We start from the raw sequence: 20,717 nt of genomic DNA on the forward strand, positions 1-20,717 counted from the left end.
AGCCAGCAAGATATCGAGAACTTCAAAGCTGAAATTGAGAAACGGCAGTTGAAGGATACATCTCCAGCCTCATCAGAAGAAAAGACTGACATTGAGTTATGCACCACTAGTGAAATGAAGAAAGCTGCTGAAGAATCCAGTTGAATACATGAAGATACTGTGTTCTAGTACATGACAATGTTCGCATGTAGTTGTAGGGGTCCAATAGGCTGTCAAATATGTGGAATACCTTGTTGAGCATATATGTGTATGTATGTGTGTGTATATTTATATTTACACATCTTCATAAATATATGAAACAAGCATACAAGAACTGAAATTATTATAATCATCTTGCATTTTCAAGAGGTTTTATTTTATAAGCTGCCTCAATTTGTGCTATGGGTTTGTTGACTGTGACACAAAATAAAGACTGTATTTGTTAGGTTGATGAAAACGTGATATATTATTATAACACTGCATCTCAGTTTTTTGAGCCTTTTATATGTTTTGAACTATATGGATTTTCTGTCACTTTTCTTTTCATAGGTACATGCCTAAATGCCTGAACTAAATTAAGCATATTTTTTTTATTTTGGTTACTATCTAAAACTCTCCATACACAATAAATTTTGTAACATCAGGAGAAACATCAGGGACAGTCAAGCAGATTGAAAATGCCTCAGAAATGCAATTAAGGAAAGAATGCAGTAAAAATAATCATTCTATAGTATTTGAAGTGTTAAAGATTGTGGAATTGTAATGTCTTCTCATATGTGGCAATATTAGCATTTTATAAGCTATGCTATTAAATGAAAATCATGCTTGTTTGTGTTATGGTACCCCTTGTTTTCCCCAAAATTTGCTGTTATGTTGGAAAATGTTAGAAAAATGATAATGTAACTATGGGCCTGAAACTGAAAAGTACAGAACTTTTTACTTTCCTTATAAAATCGCTATCTCAGACCCAACATTGTTATGTGTTTATAAAGTTTCTAAGTATAACAGTTGTTCCTTTCATCACAACAGTCACCACACAGTTGGTGAAGCAATAATTTTTGTGTTCCTGTTTCCTTGTTATTGTTTTTGTTAAAATAACTTTTCATAATTCTCTTATAGCAAATTTCTATGTTGGTGTTGAAAGCTATTAAGTGGTTGGTTTTCATTTAATTAATATTTTAAATCTTATTGTAAGCCAAAGAGGTGTGTCATTGCATATGCATTGAAGACAGGTTGTTCTTCCTAAATTAACTATGCGAATATTAGTAAGTGATGGACTATTGAGTAGCTAGATAGATACCTGATTTGATTTTTTTGATAGACTGTAGATTTCCAGTCACAAAAAATCTAGTTTTATAGTTCTTTTGAATGTTTCTTAGTGTCTGAAGTTTTGACATCAGTATAGTATTTTTGTAAGTATAGTACAGATGTATTTTTCCGTTGATAGAATGAACTGAATCTGTTTTAGTCGACATTCCACAAATAGTCAAAACATGAACACATATATACATATGAAACTGAATATAGAATAAGCTGTGTCTGCACAGGAAGTACTGTAATAATTTGAAATTACATGCAAAATTTGCATTTTACCCTGGTCTGTCTTGTAATTATAAAAATTAGTGCCATGTAGCTAAATTGTAATAAAATCAGATTTAAGGTTCAGGAAGTTTTGAGTTACTACACAGTTCATTGACAGTATCATGCATAGTGTGGTAGGTTCTAGTTACTCTGCGAGATGTTGCAGGTGTAAATATTGCCATTTTACCGTATATACGTGGTAAAATATTAAAAGTCTTTGCTTAGTAACATTTGCAGCTTGGATGAACCTAATCTGTTTGCACATATTGATGTGCACCCACTACATAAAAAGTGGTTTCAAATGTACAGCACAAAATAGATCTAGAATTGTATTTTTAATTACATTTTGATGTGATTTCCTTCAGATTTTTTCTTGTAGCCATACTTTCATATTTTAGTATAAGTTTGCAGGTGAAATATTAGTTGCTTATGAATTCAGTTATGGACTATTTTTGGATGTCGTGCCACTGTAATTTTAGGATAGTGTTAACATGGTTATTAAATTGTTGAATCGAAGTGAAACATAGCTGTATGGTAGTGATTATAAATAATATAATGCTAAGATAGGATACAGTTGTTTCATTGCTTTCATACTGATTGCAAAAGCCAGTTCTATATTAAAGTAACAGTTGGATGTGGTAATAGGAAGTGGAAGCTACTACCTACTACTGTGAGGTTCCTCTCAGTTTTGAAGCCTACAGTAGATGTAGTTTTCTATGTTGTGTAAAAATGTTCCATAAAGGACTTGTAGATGGTTTTGAATTCATTGAAACAAATGTTTGAAAAGTTCTTTGAAGTACTGGTTGCCAGGTGCCTTGCCAAACGCTGACCTCACGTATTCACATCCAAATATCACCATTTACAGAATGGAAACAGTGTGCTGAATCAAAAGGCTATTCACTTGTTCATGGTTTAGTATGTATGTATACTTCTATATAATGCACCAGAACAGATCTTTGTGCTAACTCTCAGCAGTGGTTGGTTACTGGCCATGGTGTAAATTTCCAAGCTCAAGGAAATGTTATGAATGTTCCAGAGGATTATGTAATTATGTTTTGAATGCCTGTGAACATTTATGTTTAACTGTTCTTAAGTGTCTTATGTGAAACATGTTAAAATCAGTGAGGGGACTGATTTTGAAGATGAAGCCTTAAAAGGAAAGGCTGTTAATGAGATACTAAACAAATGCTTACACTGACCAGGCCTAATAACACGCACATGTGGAGGCTGATGGTGTAGAATGTAGAAGTAAACTCTTTCAATTATGTGAACATTTCAGTTTTTGGTAGAGAGATGGTATATATGTTGTTGGTTTTCTGTTTTGAAGAGCCTCTTCAGGTGTTCTTCCTTCTCCTCGTCTGTCACGAAGATTTCAAAATGTGTGAAAAATTCTTCTCTGAATGTCTTTGACAGTGATGTTATATTACTACTGTTCTTTTAAAAAGCCTTAATAAATCTTCAAAACCTAAAAGATCAGTGTTACAAAAGATGGATCTTCGTTCATCTTCAGATAAAATAGAAAAGACACCTATTCTGTTTGATCCAATAGATCACAGATTGGGAACAGCTGGGTCTACTGGATCCAACAGAATTGATGTCTCCACTTTTTTTATCTGAAAGTGAAGAAATAGCTATCATTGAAAATATTGTGAAGTTTTAAGGTGTTATCATTTTGAGGCTTAAAAACACTATGAACAGAGTCCAAAACTGAAAGTAGTTAATGTGTGAAAACTTATTTTTTCATAACACTTAGCATCACAATATACTGTGCTAGTATTTACTGTAATTTGTTAATTAGAGGCACAAAAATAAATATCACTAGTCAGACTAAGGGTCAGCAGGTCAGATATTTTATCAGCTATAAATTTTCATAATGAAAATATTGTAGCACTTCATCCTTACTGAAAAATGGCATGATCAGCATTCAATTTTATGTGCTATTTTTCCATTGCTGTTTCCTGTAGTCCATGCCTTAGAAAATACTCTATATCTTACCTCATAGAAGTCTTTACCTTGGCATGATATATAAAGGTCAGTGTTTGTTGATTTTTATTTATGACATGTCCATTGACAAAGCAGATATCTGGCAACCTGTAATATATATCAATATTTCTATCATTTTGTTTTGAATAATTTGTAAGTGTGGAACATGTGATGCATATCTGTCATGATTGTAGTTGTGATATGTTAAATATTGGAATTAATCTGTAGTGACTAACAATGCACATAGAATTTTGTGATTCTTCCTCATGATATGGTTTTAAAAACCAAGTCACTCAGAACAATGGTGCTATTCTCACGCATTACATTCTGTGAAAGAGGGAAAATGAGTAAACACTTTACAAAACAAAAGCTTAATGTGTGGATGAAATAATTGAGTCGTAAGAAAACTGAAAGTATGTTTAAAAAGTTTTTGATGTTGCAGAGTTTTCATTAATTGTTATGGTATCTTATGTTAATTTTTTGAAATGGTAACTAATATGTTTTGTTAAACTAGTCCCTCATTGTTGCACTTGTTAAACATTGTTATGTCATAAAGAAAGGTCTTTGTGGCTCATGTGGTACACAGTTCATGAAGTTCAGCCATTATCAGTACCATTGCCTGATGGAAGCTGGCTGCTTCAACTGTTATTATTAACTGCTGTACTATGTTGTGTTTCTCTGATAATTCAGGTTAGATGTGGTGTGATGAGTGAATCTCAGCAGCATCATCCACTACGCTTACATAGTAATTCCTTTGTAGTCTCATTTAGTATTGTGGTGCAAGAGTAGACGAACATGGCAAGCTGACAATAGCTGCATCATGTGGTATCCAGAAAGACACTGATGCCAGTATTGTTGTTTTGTTAGAGGTCATGTCCACAGTTGAGATACTTAATGAATAAAAATACTAGTTATACTTTATCTTCTGTGTGTCTACGTGATAACTTATTTGTTATAGTGAAACAGATGTGGATGAATTGCAGGATCAGTATTCCTTTTACACATAACCCAGACTTGCAGTAGAATGTCAGTACAGTTTTGGTCCTTTCACACATGCTACAAAACTAACTCCACAGTCTATTCAAGATTTTCTGTTGCTGATATTTTATTAATCTATTGTCCTTGTTACTGGTTTCTTGTTTGCTACGTATGTTCCATGTTCACTGCTACATAAGGATGAAGGAATGTGTATAGCCCCATTTATCCTCTTGTATTATGTGTGCATAATCACTGCTTTTGATTTAGAGTTACATGTCAGTAGAATTCTGATGCTTGTAATCACATGGGGACAGAGGGAAAAGAAAGGAACCTGGCTTTAACCCTGGAATGTGTTAGTGCAGATGTTCAAGATGTATGGCCTGTGGACTACCAGTGGCCCATGAGCTTCATTCAGGTGGCCTGCACAATGACAATAAAAAAATATAAAAAACAAACACGTAATTCAGAAGTGCCAAGATATGTATGGAATAAATTAAGTATAGTACCAGTCTTATTCTGATCTTTAGTGTCTAGACCACAGTGCATTACATTTGTTCAAACAGGGAGAAAAATCATTACGTGGTCCATCAAAATCCTTAGCAATTTTCATGTGGCCTTAAAAAAGTCATTGCCATGTTGCATGCAAAATATAATATATTCAGTTGTTACTTTCATAAGAAGAATGATGTTATTCTGTTACTGCACAGTGAAGGAGTTAGTTGTTTATAGTGAAATTCCAATCATAAAATGTATCACTTTGTTACTTTTCTGTTATTATATAATGTAAAGAGCTTATCCCTTTTGTAGCAATAGTCTGCCACGGAATCCATTGCCAAACCTTTATTATCAATCTGAGTCGTCTGTTTCCTATCAAAATTGTGTATATGTATTCTTCAAGAGTATCTAAAGTGCTTGACACATCTTTTATTTATTTAATCCTTCAGTTATGAGCAGTTGGGGTTGTTTTCCTACAAAGGAGTTCAGTGTAGTTACATTTATTCTTCTGGTAGACAAAGTAATACATAACTTACTAGATTGAATGAAAGTTCTATGAGTAAAAATGCCTTAATTCCTCTTTTCTAAATTATCCAAGCCCTCTTCTCTGAATCTAACAGGTGTACCCAGTGTTGCTCTGTTTTTATATATAGTATAGCAAACTAGTGCTTATTTGTCTATGCTGTCATAGAGAGTGTTGATAAGAGAATGCATAATGTTGCTTCTGTAAAGGGTACAATTGGAGAAGTGCTTAGAGCCATAGTTCAGGTGTATGTTGCAATGTTGCTATTATAACAGGAACAGGCATCTATTTCTAAAGTTGGACATGACACACAGATAAGTATCTCGTTCACAGAATAAGAGCATTTATTTACAATTTTACAGAAGAATGTAACAGGTGGCTGAATTTTAAACATGTACATCATTCAATTTTTAGATTATTTTTAATGTACTGCATTATCTGATGAACAGCATCAAGGCCACAGGTGCCTTCTATCAATGCCATTTCAATGTGAATCTCGGGACCTGATTTTCTTACAGAAACCACTGATTTCAAAATACAAGAATCTGTTTTTGTTTCAGTTTGATATCTCTTCTGTGAACAGTGTGGTGAACTGAGATCACACTCTTCATTTTTACTGACAGAATCTTGTGTAATTTCAGCATTTCTTTTATCATTCTTATTTCCTTCGGAACTTTCCCTGTTGTCATTAATTTCAGGGTTCTGTGATTTTCTTGAACTTACAGACTTCACAGAGTATGAATATAATTCTGAATGACTTGTTGATTGGAGATTGCCTTCATAGGGAAATTCTGATTCATGGGCTTGGTCCATACAGTTCAGCAAATCATCTCTCTCTTGCAGCCTTTCTTGCTCTTCACCCTTTGATATTTTTTTATTGTTTTCACATACTGAGTTGTCATGTTTTCGTTTCATTGACTTCATGTCAGTTTGTAACTGTGGCTGAACTGCTGATGTAGGTGAACCTTCAATTGCAAACCTACTCTCTTTCAAGGTACTAACTGTTTCAGTTGAGATATTACACCCTTCTTTCTTGGGAGAAACAGCTGTTTCACACAAATTATCTTCTTCCGAAACCAGCTGTGTCTCATACTTTTTCTGTTCTCGTCGCTTTCGACGTTGGTGAGTCCATGTGTTTCTTTGTGCTGTAACTTCAAATAGTGATGTGTGTTTACTCCTTTTCAGTTCCTTGTATTCAATCTGCAAACAATGTTTATTATATTCTTAGTTTATTTAATGACAAAGGTTTCTTGACCACCTGAATGGCTATTAGTTTTTCAAGGACTCTGCTTCATGGAGTTAATTAATTTCACAAAGAAACATGAAGATACATGCTCTGTTCTATGGAATACAGTAAATATGCAACTAGCAGTGTAACAAATTAAATGTCTGTACCTGTAGCTGTGAGAAAAGCATCTTTAATTTGCCAGTTACTGTATTAACAGTATAGCAAAGAGCATTGCCAAGCATAGGAACAACATATTTCATTGGAGGCTTTTCTTTTTTCTTGCTTTTTGGTAACACTTCAAAGTTCAGTTCAGAGAGAAATGTCCATGCGAATCCCCATCGGGTTGTGTGTCCTTGACAGAACTCGGTCTGGGCGCTGCTTGCTACCCCAGCTTTCTCTAATTCAGACTTCAAAGCATTCAGACTTGATTTGTGTCCTACCATAGTACTGTAAATCCTGTGTAAATAAAATAATGATTAGTGCTACAGTATGTAAGGTCCAATCTAAACATTCTTTACTACATGTGTTTTGGGATGCATAGGAAGCCATGGAAATTATTTCCACTTCACACTGTTTATTCTATAAGAAGCTGTAGTTATACTAGCAGCCTTTTTTTAAAGAAAAATCATGAAGTAAACAATTTATACTCTTATAAAGATAGAGTTATATTCAACCAACTTAGGCTAAAATTAAATTTTGCTTGCAAAGTCATGAAAATATCCTGTCCCCCAATATCATAAATACTAAATTGCATTGAAATCCATTCAGTAATTTTTAAAATTAAGTAAATGGTCAGGCACCACCTTCCTGTTATGCAATAATGCAAAAAGATAATACACAGAAACATACTTCACCATATTCCTCATTTCTACACTTTCTTGTATCATTTGCCGTATGAATGCCAGCTCTCCACCCTGTACCACTACTTCACTCAAAGATCCAGTCTTCCCATTACGAGGAAGTGTTCGTGAATTAGATCGAGATTTGCTACTGGAATCTGCTTCTGTTTCACTTCTGAAGAATGGTGGATTGCACATTGTGAAGTCATATGTATGGTCCATATCCAAGGCACCCTTAAGAATTGTACCAGCATCAACTTGTTTTACTGTAATATTTGTACAAACAACACACTTAAGGTAAACCAATGAATGCATTCCTCTCAAGATGTCTGTTGTCAAAAAATGGTAAATATTAATGTTCAACCTGTATTATTTGTATCTTAGGAGTAAAAAAGACATTACTGAAGAAAGTAATGAGTGTTGAGGATGGAAATACTAAAAAGGCCATGGGAGGCTATGAAGCTTGAAAAGAAGGTAAGCTAACCAAATTTCAATTCTCTCTTCAGTTGGATGTAAGTTACCTAACCACAAACTTGAACTTATACTAACCAGTTATAAAGTCTTCGAGGCCATTCCTTGCTACATTTTTCCTTGCCCAATTAACACTCTCACAATCCAACTCTGTTGCCAGCATTTGCCATTTATTTGCTGTGGAAGCTAGAAGTGGGTAAACACAGGATGCACCACACCCTGTTAAAAATGTAAAAATATATATTCAGAACTTAAAAGAGTATGGTATTAAAAATGCAATTTTGTATCATAAGTACTTTTAATTGTAATTAATGAATATGGGATAAATATTTCATATTGTGGATAGTGAGCAAGTGTCAAAATTTGTATTATCTTAAGTGAAAATTGTCCTCTCCTGCTCATAATAGAGTACTGAAGTATATACAAGTTTAACAGACTTGGACCAGATGACAAAAGGTTTATGAACTGAGCATTAACATGACAATATCCTAAATTTATCAAGGAATTTCAATGTTAAAAGTTTATCAACCTACAATGATATAGGTGTCACAACCCAGTAGAACAACACCTGTCACCCTCATTACCATGAGAACCTTGAATAATCAACCTGTAGTTTCTTTGAAATTCAATTTGCACAAAAAAGAGTACAAAGCATGTAAATAATAGATTTATCCTACAATTAGGCCAGTGGAAAATTTTCTTCTGAAACCCTTTTAGATTTTCAATATAAAATCAGGAGCCAATAGTTATTACCTATATCAACACCTTTTATTTGTCCTTCCCTGAGGTTGACTGAGAAGTGCATCAAATCTTCTATCCATAGTAAATAATTCAGGCGTAAGGGAAGAGTTGGTATCAGGCGGTTTAAGGGTATTTCTACATGCAGTCCAAAATCCTTCTGAAGCAAAGTTGTAGTTAAGGACCGGAGAGCTTCTTGATTCTTGAAATCAATGGTCACCTTTCCTGTAATGCCCTAAAAGAAATAGTATGTGCTCACAGTATGGTGACTAGGTGCGTAAATTAGACTCATTTGTTTTAGGGCTTCTAACCTTACAGACAACCCAATTTCATTGACAGGTTATGGGGATTTAACTTGTTATAATAGTTTATGTTGCATCTTGTACCGATATGAACCTCAAATTCAGCAACATACGTTGTCACCAATATTTTAATTTTCATTCAACTAAATTACTTTTCAATATCTCTGGTAATGAATTATACAGTATTTCGTATTATCATCAAATTACCTGTTTTGCAAACTTCCGAAATTCAGGATAAGAAATGGCTAATTGTTTGAAGTCTGGTGGATTCTTGTAAATATTTCGAGGATGCATATATTTATTCTGTGACATACTGCATCTAATTAGACGAAAAGAATCACAGTCATTAATACAGAAATCTGTTTGGTTATGTTACTTTTACACATTAAAAACAATCCTAAAACATGTGATATTAATATGTAATGGTTGTTTTTCCTTTTCCGGTTCATCATAGTCTCTCGAAGTGCGAGAAATTCCCGCAGTTTGTGCAAACGTTCGTGGATGGAAGTTGTGTTTGTGAGTGAGGTAGGTGTAGTGACTTGTAATACCTTTGCGACTTTATTATTTTCGGTAAGTTGTTAACAGCTATGCAAGTTTGTTATGTACTTATTTAATGGGGAATAAGTTTTGCCATGCCAATATATTATTTAAACCTTAAATATATGATCGAAAGTAATGGAGAAACCGTCAAAGTGCTTCATCAAAATGGCCGCTTTATTGAACAGAATAGAACAATTATTTACATTCCACACATTCTTCTTAGGCCTAAGCCAAGGATGTAAAACATTTCATAGTACTAGTGCAATACTTGTTTCTAATATAAATTGCATGGGTGTGACAGTGATTTACAGTCAACTATAGTATTGCAGCAAAAGTAATTACACAAGAAAGCACCACCACTATCCCTTACATGTATTTATAATAACTGAGAATTATTGAGCTGATGTAAATTCTTCTATGGAGTAGAAGGAGTGACATACGTAATACTCCGTAATTCCAAATGATTTTATACCTTGCTTGTTGATATTTAGTTGGAAAGAAGATATATATCCCTAGTGACTATGATTAGAATAGAATTTATTTACATTCCATAGATCCTTCATAGGCCTAAGCCAAGGATGTAGAACAGGTCATAGCACAAATACAATACTTGTTTCTAGTACAAATATAAATACATAGTTATAACAGCTATTTACAAATTTTTAGAACTACAGTATTACAGCAAAATAATTATGATGAGAAACCAACACTATTATTATTTACATGTATTTGTAATAGTGGAGATTTTTCGGGTGATATAAATTCTTTACCTAGTAGAAGGAGTGAGATAGGAGATACTCTTTTTAACGCTGATTTAAACTTTTGATAGTAGGTGGAAGATTATTGAATAACTTAATTCCAGTATAGTAGACTCCTTTTTGATATTTACAGAGGTTAGAATTTGGCACATGAAGGTTGTATCTGTATCTGTTCTTATATTGTGGATATCTGAATGTGTTTGGAATTTTTCCTTGTGTAAATTATTATGATTTTTTATAAGTATTGGTTATTTTAAGTCTCCAAGTAGAAAAGTTGGCGATACTACACAATAATTAATGTGTAAGAAGTATATTAAATACATGGAACAACATTTTTATATATGTGTTGTTTGACTAGATATATATTCTTCTTTGTGGGGTTTATTACATCCTTTTAAAATTCTTGTAAGTCAAATATCTGTAAACATGGAGGAGCAGGATATTATTGCAGGTGTTTCTAGTGTCCTGCCAGTACTGCAACAGCAAATATTACTGTGTGTGTTATAAATTGGATAAATGTTAGAATACAGATGCTGGAATGTGCATCATAGCAGTCATAGTGTTCGTTACATAGACCAACAATTTAGAGTTCCATGATGCAAACAGTAAAGTTTAGAAGTAAATTAGTTGCTGATGCTAGATATTTATGCTTTTAGTTTTTAATAATACATGTAAATGCATATTTGATATTATGAGAAATGAAATCCACCAAAAGGAGTGTTAAAATTAACAATAATTTACTGTCATACAAGCTTGATTTTTATCCAGGAATTTAGTAAAATATGAATTGGGGTCTGTGATTAATCGTATGTTAGTTGACTGGAATCATATTCTTCAAGATACATGACAAATCTTAATGATTACTTCAGGAGCAAGAGCAAGACTGTAAACATATGGTAGTGTTGATCAGTTCAGGGCTATTTATTAATTGTGGTATTGAAGAACATTAATATTAGTTGCTTTGTAGATATTTATTTTTTCCAAATTTAAAGGTCTCAGTGTATGGTGTCTGTTGTCTAAAAATTATCTTTAAGCAATACAGAGTGAAAAACTGAAACTGAATGGTAGGAACAATTTATGGTAGTAATCAAATTTATTGGGTGATGATATAAGTACAACAAAGAGGAACACAGAAGTTTTACTAGAGGCTAGTAGACAGGTGGGGCTAGAAGTAAATTCAGAAAAACTGAGTACATGTTAGTATCTTGTCAGCCTAGTCAGCCTTAGATATCCTCCAATCTAAGGCTTTACCTCTCATGTGAAGTTGGATATATCCACTAAGAAAGGTTAATTGAGCATATGATGTGTGTTTATCAGCATTAACAGCCACGTGCCTTCTCATCCCACCCTCTCCCACAGTAATTGGTCTTGGATGTTGCTTAGTCTTATTCACCAAAATTCATTTCTAAAGGACACTTCTAAACGTCAGTCCCTATAGCTATGTGAAAAAACAAATTAATATGAATAATGGAGTATGCATTCATACTGTAAGTGTTACGACTTTACAGTAGATCTTTTATTGTTTGATTTTTAACATATTTGCAGTTGCCTTCAGATAGTCTGCTGAAAGTGAGTTAGATTGGCTGTCAGACTCTGTACATCAATGTGCTTGTATCATCTACAAAATATAATGTGTCTCACTTAACATGGAACCTGCCATGACAGCGACCAAGTTGCTAGGAACTGAGTTTGTCATAATGCAGAACATAGCTGTCATGTGGTAGTGGGTGGGTTTTAAGTGTAGTGAGATTTGGTGTGTTGCCAAGGTTTTTTGGTAATGCAGATACTGTGCCACAGATTTTTCCCATATCAGTATGTTTATTATTCATTGTATTTTTTTGACGTAAATACGTCTATATTTTCGGGTCAGTGTCATTCGGCAAAAAGTGGAACGAAAAAGTGTAACTGCATTGTTATGTTACCTAGCAAACGTCAATTGTTTACTCGGGATTATTGTTACCAAGGAAACGTCATCTGTTTACTTAGCATTGTTGTTACCTATAAAACATTTCATTACCTTACCTTACCTTACCTTACATTACCTTACATTACATTACATTACATTTCATTACATTACTTTACATTACATTCAGCTACCACAGACCCATCTTAAGCGTAACTAATTCAAGTTGAATAAGCAAAGTCTTAATCAAACTTTACTCAATTGTAAAGCATGTATAAAGGAAATATTTAGAATAAAGCCAATATATAAACTTCCTTTCCGTATAGACGTATTTACGTCTAATTCTCCGGAACCGTGGTTCCACTATCACTTTTTTTATATCATATTGTAAAGAAGCTATGCTGTGACTTTTTGGGAAATAAGATTGTAACATTAATTTTCCTGTAACAGAATTAACTGACGTAGGGAGCGGTGTTTGTGTTTCTGTGATGTTGTTCAGTTTGTGTCTGCAGAAAGCCTCCGAATGTCAAGTGCCATGACAAAGGTTAAATTCTGACCTTAAATGTTGTGAAAACATAAACGGAGACATGTTACAAGGTATCTTTCGCCACGTTAGATATTTATCTGTAGTCCCGTGAAGAAAGCTGATAAGTAGGTCTCTTTTAAGTTCTCGTGCTGTCGATTGAAATACTAACCTTTATAACATTGTAGGTAGAGAGAACAGATCTTCCCTGGTTTTGCCCGGGGGAGAGAAAATACGACTAATGTTCTTAACTTTCTTCCTAATGTGAAACGATTGTAATAACTTCTGTTTACTCGATAATGATATGGAGTACGTAATTCATGTTCACAGTCCTGCTTGTCACGTGGCAAGAGGACAGTCAAGAGTAAATGCAGATGATACGACGGTATGTGGAGAAATAAAACCAACCGGGTAACAGAAATGGCCCAACGAGCCATTCGCAGTATTTATTTGCCCCGTGCTTTGGCTGTGTGACGTAAAAGCATTGGAGGATCTTAAAGAGCTGCTCACTCGTTCTCTGACCTTCACGTTCCAGCCGTCTTTTCGAGCATCTCTCCTTCAACTCGAATGTTTCGTTTTGGATTATTTTGTCTCAGCCTACTGATCTGCCATGATGGCAGCCACACTCAGATTCTGTTGAAACTGAAACTATATATTTATAAAAGTATTTCTTAGAACGAAATTGTATCTTGATATAATTAACTCTGATGTCTCGCCGCATTACGAAGAGTGACGTAAAAATTATGCCAACCAGATTCTGAACCTTAAACAGGGATTAAATTTTTATATAAGAAGTCGACGAAGATGTCGTAGATAGGCAGTCAATAAAATCGAACTCGGAAATTGAACACAGTGTTGGTTTAATTAGCTGAAGAACTAAAAATCCGGATGCTGGTGTTTTATTTATGTGTGTTTATAGTTTTGTTTTTATGTTAGTGTGAAACGAAGATAGCTAGAATTGGGAACCTTCTGATTCAACAGTAATCGAAATGTAGCATTTGAGGTTCTTGGCAGGCCAGAAAAGAAAAATTGTCCGGACACTGAACAGTTCCTACGATGTCCGAGGGGAATTTTTACATTCTTGCGAAATAAATTGTTATTGTACGCAAGATGAGATGAATGCCATTACCGTATTTACACAGAAATGTACGCGGTCGTTTCTGGATCCTCGAAATACGTTTACATTACGTTCGAGGTTTTGTTTGTCCACTTGTTTACATTTCGTTATCTCTTAAAACGTCGGGCACTTCAGTTCGTACGTCATATACTTTCCCTTGCACCATTTTTTTTTGCCAAATAATTGCGGACGTAGTGTACCTACGTATCGTATGCTATAAGAACTGATTCACGATGAGATTCGGGTACACACTGCGGCGAGTGTGAGGTGCTTACTTCTCCATCATCAGGGCAGTAAGCTCCTCTGAAACGTCGGCAAGTTTATACCAGACTACACGGCGCACCATTCGAGGAGACAATCTTCCTCTTGTTTGATTGCACTCCGGTGTTTTCGTAACGTTATGGAGACTGCCTTCAGTTTAATTAAGATCGCAGGATTGTGGGTACGTGAGATTTGTTGTTGTTAACAGAGGTTCTACAGAGAATGAAAATGTTAAACTGTTTCTGATAAATAAGCGAAAGTAATTGGTAGCTGCTTGGTGAAATCATTTTGCTTTCGTGGTAGCTTATTTTCGCTTGTTGGCCTAGTGACCTTGTTGGTTGATTTTTGTAACTGGTATCCCGTTCTGTGACTGTTATTATTTGTTGTTTTTGTTCATTTAACGAGCTAGACAGATTTTAGCCGTTGGGGTGCAGATGTCTTTCTGTAGCCATGTTTTTGTAAACATTTCAAACACGCGTGCTCATGCAGGTTTTGTATCGAAAGGAAATTGACCTACTCTGCGCTTGCAACTTCAATCATGATTTTATTTTTTACTCCAATATGATAGAGCATGTTTTTGGGAACTGAAAACTGCCTAATGTTGCAGTCAAATGGCCAAGGGTGATACATGCGCTTTTGAGCGAGCCCGTTTGATAAGTAGGTCCTCCGAAAAGGTTGTAGAAATCAGTTTCGTGTCGGAGGCGGGACAAATGAAGAGATCTGATGCTTGGTTTTTATGGTGATTGGATTTTTTTTAGCAACGCTTCCGAGAGTATTTCATAAAAGATCTCGCCAAATTTACGGCAGTTGAATTAAAAGTAGAATTTCTTCAACCTATTTTCGGCGTAACTGAATTTCAGGCTCGAAGTTTAAGTTTATAAGTTCCATGATTCAGTTTTGGCTGCAGTGCGCGCAATGAAGTTTGTCCTTGAATTTAAATTTTTCAAAACTCATGTAACTAGAGTAGGCATCGTGAATCGTACTCATGCCTGCTGTATCATCCCGTCTGTACCTTGGCGTGTTGGCTCTGCTGATGTATTACGTGGAATTTGCGTGTGACTTGTTTTGATTATTAAAATCGGATTCATTTCTGGGTCGTACTCTTGAAAGAATATGTTCAGGATGGCTGCATATTTGTTCATAATGCAGTTTTCACCCGTTTTCTGGATACCTGCATTTCTTAAACCATTGACTTTTGGGTTCATTTGCCACTTCAAAGGTCGCGAAGACCCGCCTGGATGAGAATCGAAATAGTGTGCTTACTGGACAGCACGCGCGCACAGTTTTGTAAAGATTTGAGGAGCTATTTTGATATATTGAATTTTAATAAGTACTTTGAAGAGACAAAATGAAATAGCATGCCGGAGGGTTGTGTCTGGTGTAGGACGTGAGTTTTTGTGGCTCTCGGTGGTGACCAATGGTAGCGCAAGTTTGTAGCGTGGGAGGTATCGATCACTTCTACTAACGATTTCATGTGGAAATAGTGGTGCTGTGGCTTCTCTCTGGCAACAAACCGTAGTTTCTTTTGTGTCGGTCTCTTGCTTTTACGTTAGCTTTGAAGTAGGCTGTTGTTCTGTAATTTAATGAAGATAAGACTTCTCTCTTATCGTTGTCAGAATTCGGCATCCATCAGTGTTTGCATCATGCTACATTTAAAAATTCTGCCCAGTTCCATTATTTGAGGACATGGCGAGAATGTGAGTTTAAGAACGCACCTGTGAAGCGCCTTTGACCGTTTGTGGTTTAGTACAAGTGTGGAGTATCTTTGGCAGTAGCAGCAGCTGTTCTAGTCTGTGTGAATTTTCTCGTCTCGTAAATAACCCGGTGACGTAATAAGTACTTTGGAAGAATAAGTGGGACGTAAGTGATGAAGTTAGTAGTATATGTGCTACATACCCATTAGGCACACACATACCTTATATTTCAGATCAGATTTTGTAGTGTCATTGTTTCAGTTCACTCCTGTTACGCGAAAATGTTCAGGCCTAATCGGCGCCCATGGAATGAGGTTTCGTAAACTGGACAGCATAGTTATAACCGAAAAATCAGTTTCGTCGGTTTTCTCCACGTTTTATGTTTCCGTTTTACTGTATTATTAGAATTTTTTGCTGGCTCGCAAGATACAGATGCATATGAACTTGGTTCTGGTTTAGTAGAACTTGTGTTAGTTACTTCCAGTTAGTCGTCGTCGTCGAAGTTACGTGCAGTCATGTTCTTCTTCTTCTTCTTCTTCTTCATCGATTAATGAAAATGAATAAATCGCCTTTAGTTGGCGGTACGAACTGGATTTTTTTTATACGGTGGTCTAGCGGTTAGAACGCTGGCCTTGTAATCCTGGGGTCTCGGGTTCGATTCCCGGCGGTGCCCGAATTTATAGCTTGTGTTGGGCAAGGCCGTGGTCTAGGCAACACAGAGTTTTCCTCCAGGGGCTTCCCCGGTTTCTCCGTGGCATCCCAAAAATTACTCCATTCACACACATAAGAAGGCAATGACAAACCACTTCTGGTTCATCTGCCAAGAACGTATATGAACAGGTCCCAGTCCGAGAAAAGGATTGAAGGATCCTGTTCATATGGACCTGTCGTCAGACAGAACACTAAATAAAAAAAAAATAACTGCCCCTGCACTGTTTTTTTCTTCTCAGTCTTGACAGGTGAATAACGAACCACTTTCGTGCATAAGGAATGAGTTCCTGTGTACATAATCCCTGTAACCGGAAGATGTGTTGCTCACATCTACTGATAATTGGTTCTTGTGCAAGGTTATTATTGCTCCTGGAAATGAGAAGACGATTAGTTGTATCCGTTCTGACCTCTAAGTCACAAAATCTGTGGCATGGGCGATTCTGTATGCGGAGTTAGCAAGATTAAAATTGCTCACAGTGGCTTTAGTTTCATGCAATTATGGAACCAGGCTAAACAATGACAAGAATTCTGTTATGTCTGCTGTGAATTGTGGCCATTATAATGAAAGCTATTGAAGGATGGGAGATGTGGTCTGATTACCTGGGTGAAAGAAGGTTGTCGGATAACTACGCTTAGTAGCAGCGAAGAGAGAATTGTGTTCTGGTTTGTAAGGTGTTTTTCACCGACACATTTCGCACGGTTTGGCGTACAAACTCGTGATTGCACTTTGGACTCTAGTTAGTGTTTTAACATAGACTGGAACAACGATGAACTACAGTAAACCCTCGATTTAACGGACTAATGCTGGCGGGGTTGCGGTAATGCGGATTTCGCGTTAAATTGCCCAGTTGTTTTTGTGACGCCGGTAACGCAACCTTAGACCGCAGTTTACATTAGAACGCTGTTAAACAGATTTGTCTAATGGACACCTACAATGACACAAGGTTAATTAAAGCATTACGGTGTAAAGAGATAATTAGCGAAAAATGCAGCGGTCGTTAGCGGACATTTTCGATTTTAACGGACGTTGTCCACTGCCTCGCGACCCCAAAGAAATTGGCAATAACAGACGGTGCCCCGTTAAATCCGAAATCCCTTAAATCGAGAGTTTACTGTGTTTAGCTGTTCGCCTAACACGCAGAAAGAAGTTCGCCTTTGAGACTCGGGCGTGATAAAGTGACCGGTTTCATATGAAAACGAAGCATAACACACGTTGAATAAAATTTTCGGTGATGAACGAGTGTGCACATCAGTTGCGTAACACTGAAATAGGCCGCGGCCTCTGTCTTTAGAATCTTTACCTAGCCGTGAATTCATATTTATCACAGGAAGATACGAGAATTTTAATTTTCTTGTATTATCGTAGATTTTGCTGGGAACATCATACGTCGAAATCCTCGACAGACGACACGACCCTGAGATCGTATCAGAAATGAAAGGGAATTGGTCTTCGTTAAATTACCCAACCCACACACTCTTGTTCGTTCGAAATTGCTGTGAGGGTTCATTTTTTAGATTGGCGAGGCCATGAGTTGGACGGCCAGGGTTCGATTCCTGGTAGGGAAGAATTTTTCTCTTCGTCACAATATGCACTTTGTTGCTGGGGTCCACCCTTCAAACAATACAGAGTGGTTTGGCATAAAGTAGGCCTCTTGATCTCATTAAAATCTACGTATTTTTCATGATGAATATTTAACGAAATATAAATACAAAGAATTCCTTATTTTTATATAATATAGTGCGAGTGGCTTAGAAGAAATGAAGGTCAGCTGTGAGTATAAAATGTCAAAGAGATAACCTATGGAAGCCAGAGTTCGCTATTCTACACTTTCGTATTAGTGCGTAAGTAAGAATTTAGTTGTGACGCCGTGGAGCCATGCACATGGCTGTACCAACATTACAAAGGAACGTATCGCCCCCTTATTCAGAGTACAAGTCGTGATTGTTCAAGGTTACTCAAGTTTTTTGGGTTTCATTCTGTAAATATTTGTATGCCGACATTTTGTTCGATGTGCGTTATCACATTATTTTTCAGCGATGATGTCAGTTACCGCCCACGCTGCGTTTGTCACGGGTAATGGGTACGGTGAACAAGGCCTTGAAATTAGTAACTGCTGGGTAACGAACGGGTCGTTTTGGTCGCTTCTGCTGTCTTCCCTGCGGAGACGACGAGAACATGGCCTAGCAAATCAATACGGTGGGGTGACGCACGCAAGTTAACGTCGAGGCATACTAGTTTCGAGCAAGGTACGTCAACAGATGGTTGTCCAAATAGTTTAAACTGACAAAACCTTCCGCGACAGTTCATATCATGAAGCCAAAAAGGACAATGTGTTTAGTAATGACACTATTTAGTAGCCCATTTCTGTGTGGGTAAATTCACTGGTAAACATTTACACTTCTTTAAAATTTACGTGGTATAACGTCAAAATTTCGCCCCAAAAGCTTTCTTGTTTTTAGGTGAACACAGAATATTTCGTACGGAATATTTTGGCGTGTTATGGTCTCTGTCCATACAAAAGTTCATATACCGAGCTCCACTTGATGGAAGGCAATTGGAAAAATATGGTAATACCAAGTTTTATGAAAATCCATCAGATGGGTTTGAAGGCCGTTATAATACCATAAGGTCGGTCGGTAGTTATGGGGTTAAGGCGCTCTTCAGCAGCGTGGGCACCGTGAGACGTGTGTTTCTATCTGAAACCTTCACTAGGGGACTTCGGATGTTGGTGTATTGATTATAATGCATACCATTTAAGTGTGCGCTTGCTGTTTCGAGGGCTTGAACAAGCCGGTTGCTGGGATATTCAGTATGACAACCGTTTAGTACCCCACATGTATTTGAGGCGTGTCGAATTTGAATCTTCAGTATTTTCAAGTAATTTTTGGAGTAGTTCATTCACATAAGTCATTCTTCCACATTCACAGCGTTCTCTCCGTGTCCTTCTGCACATGCTGTTATGCGTTACACAACTACTGACATCGAAACAGAATCATTAAATAACTTTGTGGTCTGCTAGTCGAGATAAAAGCTTGTACGATTGGATAACGCTTTCATTTCTTGGGACTTCTTGTATTTGTTACTTTCTGGGTTTAAGCCGTGCTTTATTTCTTTCGCTGACGTCTGGTTTGGAGTTTGAGATTAATCATTTTTACTTCGATAGATCTCAGCCTTGTGGAACAGACCAGAACCATTCATCCGGGGAGTCCGGTTCCTTACACATTCTTGGCCGGATACCTCGGAAGTCGCCTGGTGACTTCCGACACCAGTTAACGCGGCTGATTGCCCGAGAAGATTTTATTGATTGTACTCGAAAGTCTCAAATCCTAATGAATGGACTGACTGGCTTATCTTTCCTCTCCTCCACTTGAGTAATGACCATATTTTGCTGTTGCGGTTTGACGTACCCAATATTAATTTGTAAAAGTTTTATTTGCGGGGAGATGAAATGTAATGCAGACAGAAACGTGTAAATCGGTACATTCGTTAATGTGCCGTTGAAGTGTCTGCAGTCACACCCTTCTTTGCTTTATTGATTGGCCTGAACACAAGTTACTTCACTGCTCGGGCAGATAGTGTCTGCACGTCCATCCACATGTTTCACATACGAATCTACTTCATGGATTTCGTTTAAATTTGGTATCGGGTTGTCTGCACCAGTAAAGTGCTTAAACCGAATTGAATCCATTTTATCAAAGGCGCCGTACCAATTCGGCAACTTCTCCGACTCACGTGTAATGCACGTAGTCTAGAATTCCTACAAATTGGGATGTAAAAGCAGAATTTCGTAAGATTGGAAGCAGATTATTGGTTTTGTTTTACATTCGTATGTTTGTCTGTTTGAGCTGTGCTTGTGCTGATTTATTTTAGATTATTTGGTCGTATCGTAGCCATGTTCAGAGAGCCTGCAGTGATAAGATTATTTTGAAAGCTGCACAGGCCTACGTATGTTTGATCTGATGGAACTTCATGTGAGTTTCCCAGAAACCCTTTCGTGGTTTAGTTATTATTAATGTTATTAGTAATGATTCTTGTGTTTTGTGCTTTGCGATAAAGTAAGCTACGCCAGCCTTGGGATTTCAGGTTATCACG

The 20,717-nt window shown here is 36.5% G+C and overlaps 3 protein-coding genes across 12 annotated transcripts in view; 2 read left to right on the forward strand and 1 right to left on the reverse strand.

Annotated features, from left to right (window-relative positions):
* clu (clustered mitochondria protein homolog) overlaps positions 1 to 4,464 on the forward strand; it is a 43,699-nt gene extending 39,235 nt beyond the window's left edge. For all 5 annotated transcript variants that reach the window (XM_087346283.1, XM_087346286.1, XM_087346288.1 and 2 more), the window contains exon 22: positions 3 to 4,464. In XM_087346283.1, coding sequence (XP_087202409.1) covers positions 3 to 144 — 142 coding nt within the window. In that variant the 3' untranslated portion in view covers positions 145 to 4,464. The remainder of the gene's footprint in view (positions 1 to 2) is intronic.
* A 1,401-nt stretch (positions 4,465 to 5,865) lies between these two features.
* LOC110837239 (RNA N(6)-adenosine-methyltransferase mettl16) lies at positions 5,866 to 9,557 on the reverse strand. Of its 2 annotated transcripts, none has more exons than XM_022079147.2 (6): positions 9,325 to 9,557; positions 8,843 to 9,050; positions 8,156 to 8,296; positions 7,617 to 7,872; positions 6,935 to 7,223; positions 5,866 to 6,739 (listed from the first exon to the last, which is right to left on the reverse strand). In XM_022079147.2, exons 1-6 carry the CDS (start codon positions 9,427 to 9,429, stop codon positions 5,939 to 5,941), a joined length of 1,800 nt encoding a protein of 599 aa, XP_021934839.1. In that variant the 5' UTR covers positions 9,430 to 9,557; the 3' UTR covers positions 5,866 to 5,938. The 2 variants fall into 2 exon arrangements, with proteins under 2 accessions (XP_021934839.1, XP_021934838.1); XM_022079146.2 differs by having other exon boundaries at positions 8,831 to 9,050.
* Positions 9,543 to 20,717, forward strand: part of Lis-1 (LisH and WD40 domain-containing Lis-1) — a 30,265-nt gene continuing 19,090 nt past the window's right edge. The window contains exon 1 of one of the 5 annotated variants that reach the window (XM_087346290.1): positions 9,543 to 9,642. The gene's annotated coding sequence lies outside the window, so the exon portion shown is untranslated. Of the gene's footprint in view, positions 9,688 to 15,740; positions 15,917 to 15,936; positions 16,080 to 18,733; positions 18,872 to 20,717 lie in introns of those variants that run through there. The other 4 variants (XM_022079149.2, XM_022079153.2, XM_022079150.2 and 1 more) reach the window with 4 other exon arrangements.

This window comes from Zootermopsis nevadensis, unplaced genomic scaffold (genome assembly GCF_977971745.1).
Source record: "Zootermopsis nevadensis isolate Lab colony 2312 unplaced genomic scaffold, Znev_1.0 Znev_ptg000010l, whole genome shotgun sequence".
Classification (NCBI taxonomy): Eukaryota; Metazoa; Arthropoda; class Insecta; order Blattodea; family Termopsidae; genus Zootermopsis; species Zootermopsis nevadensis.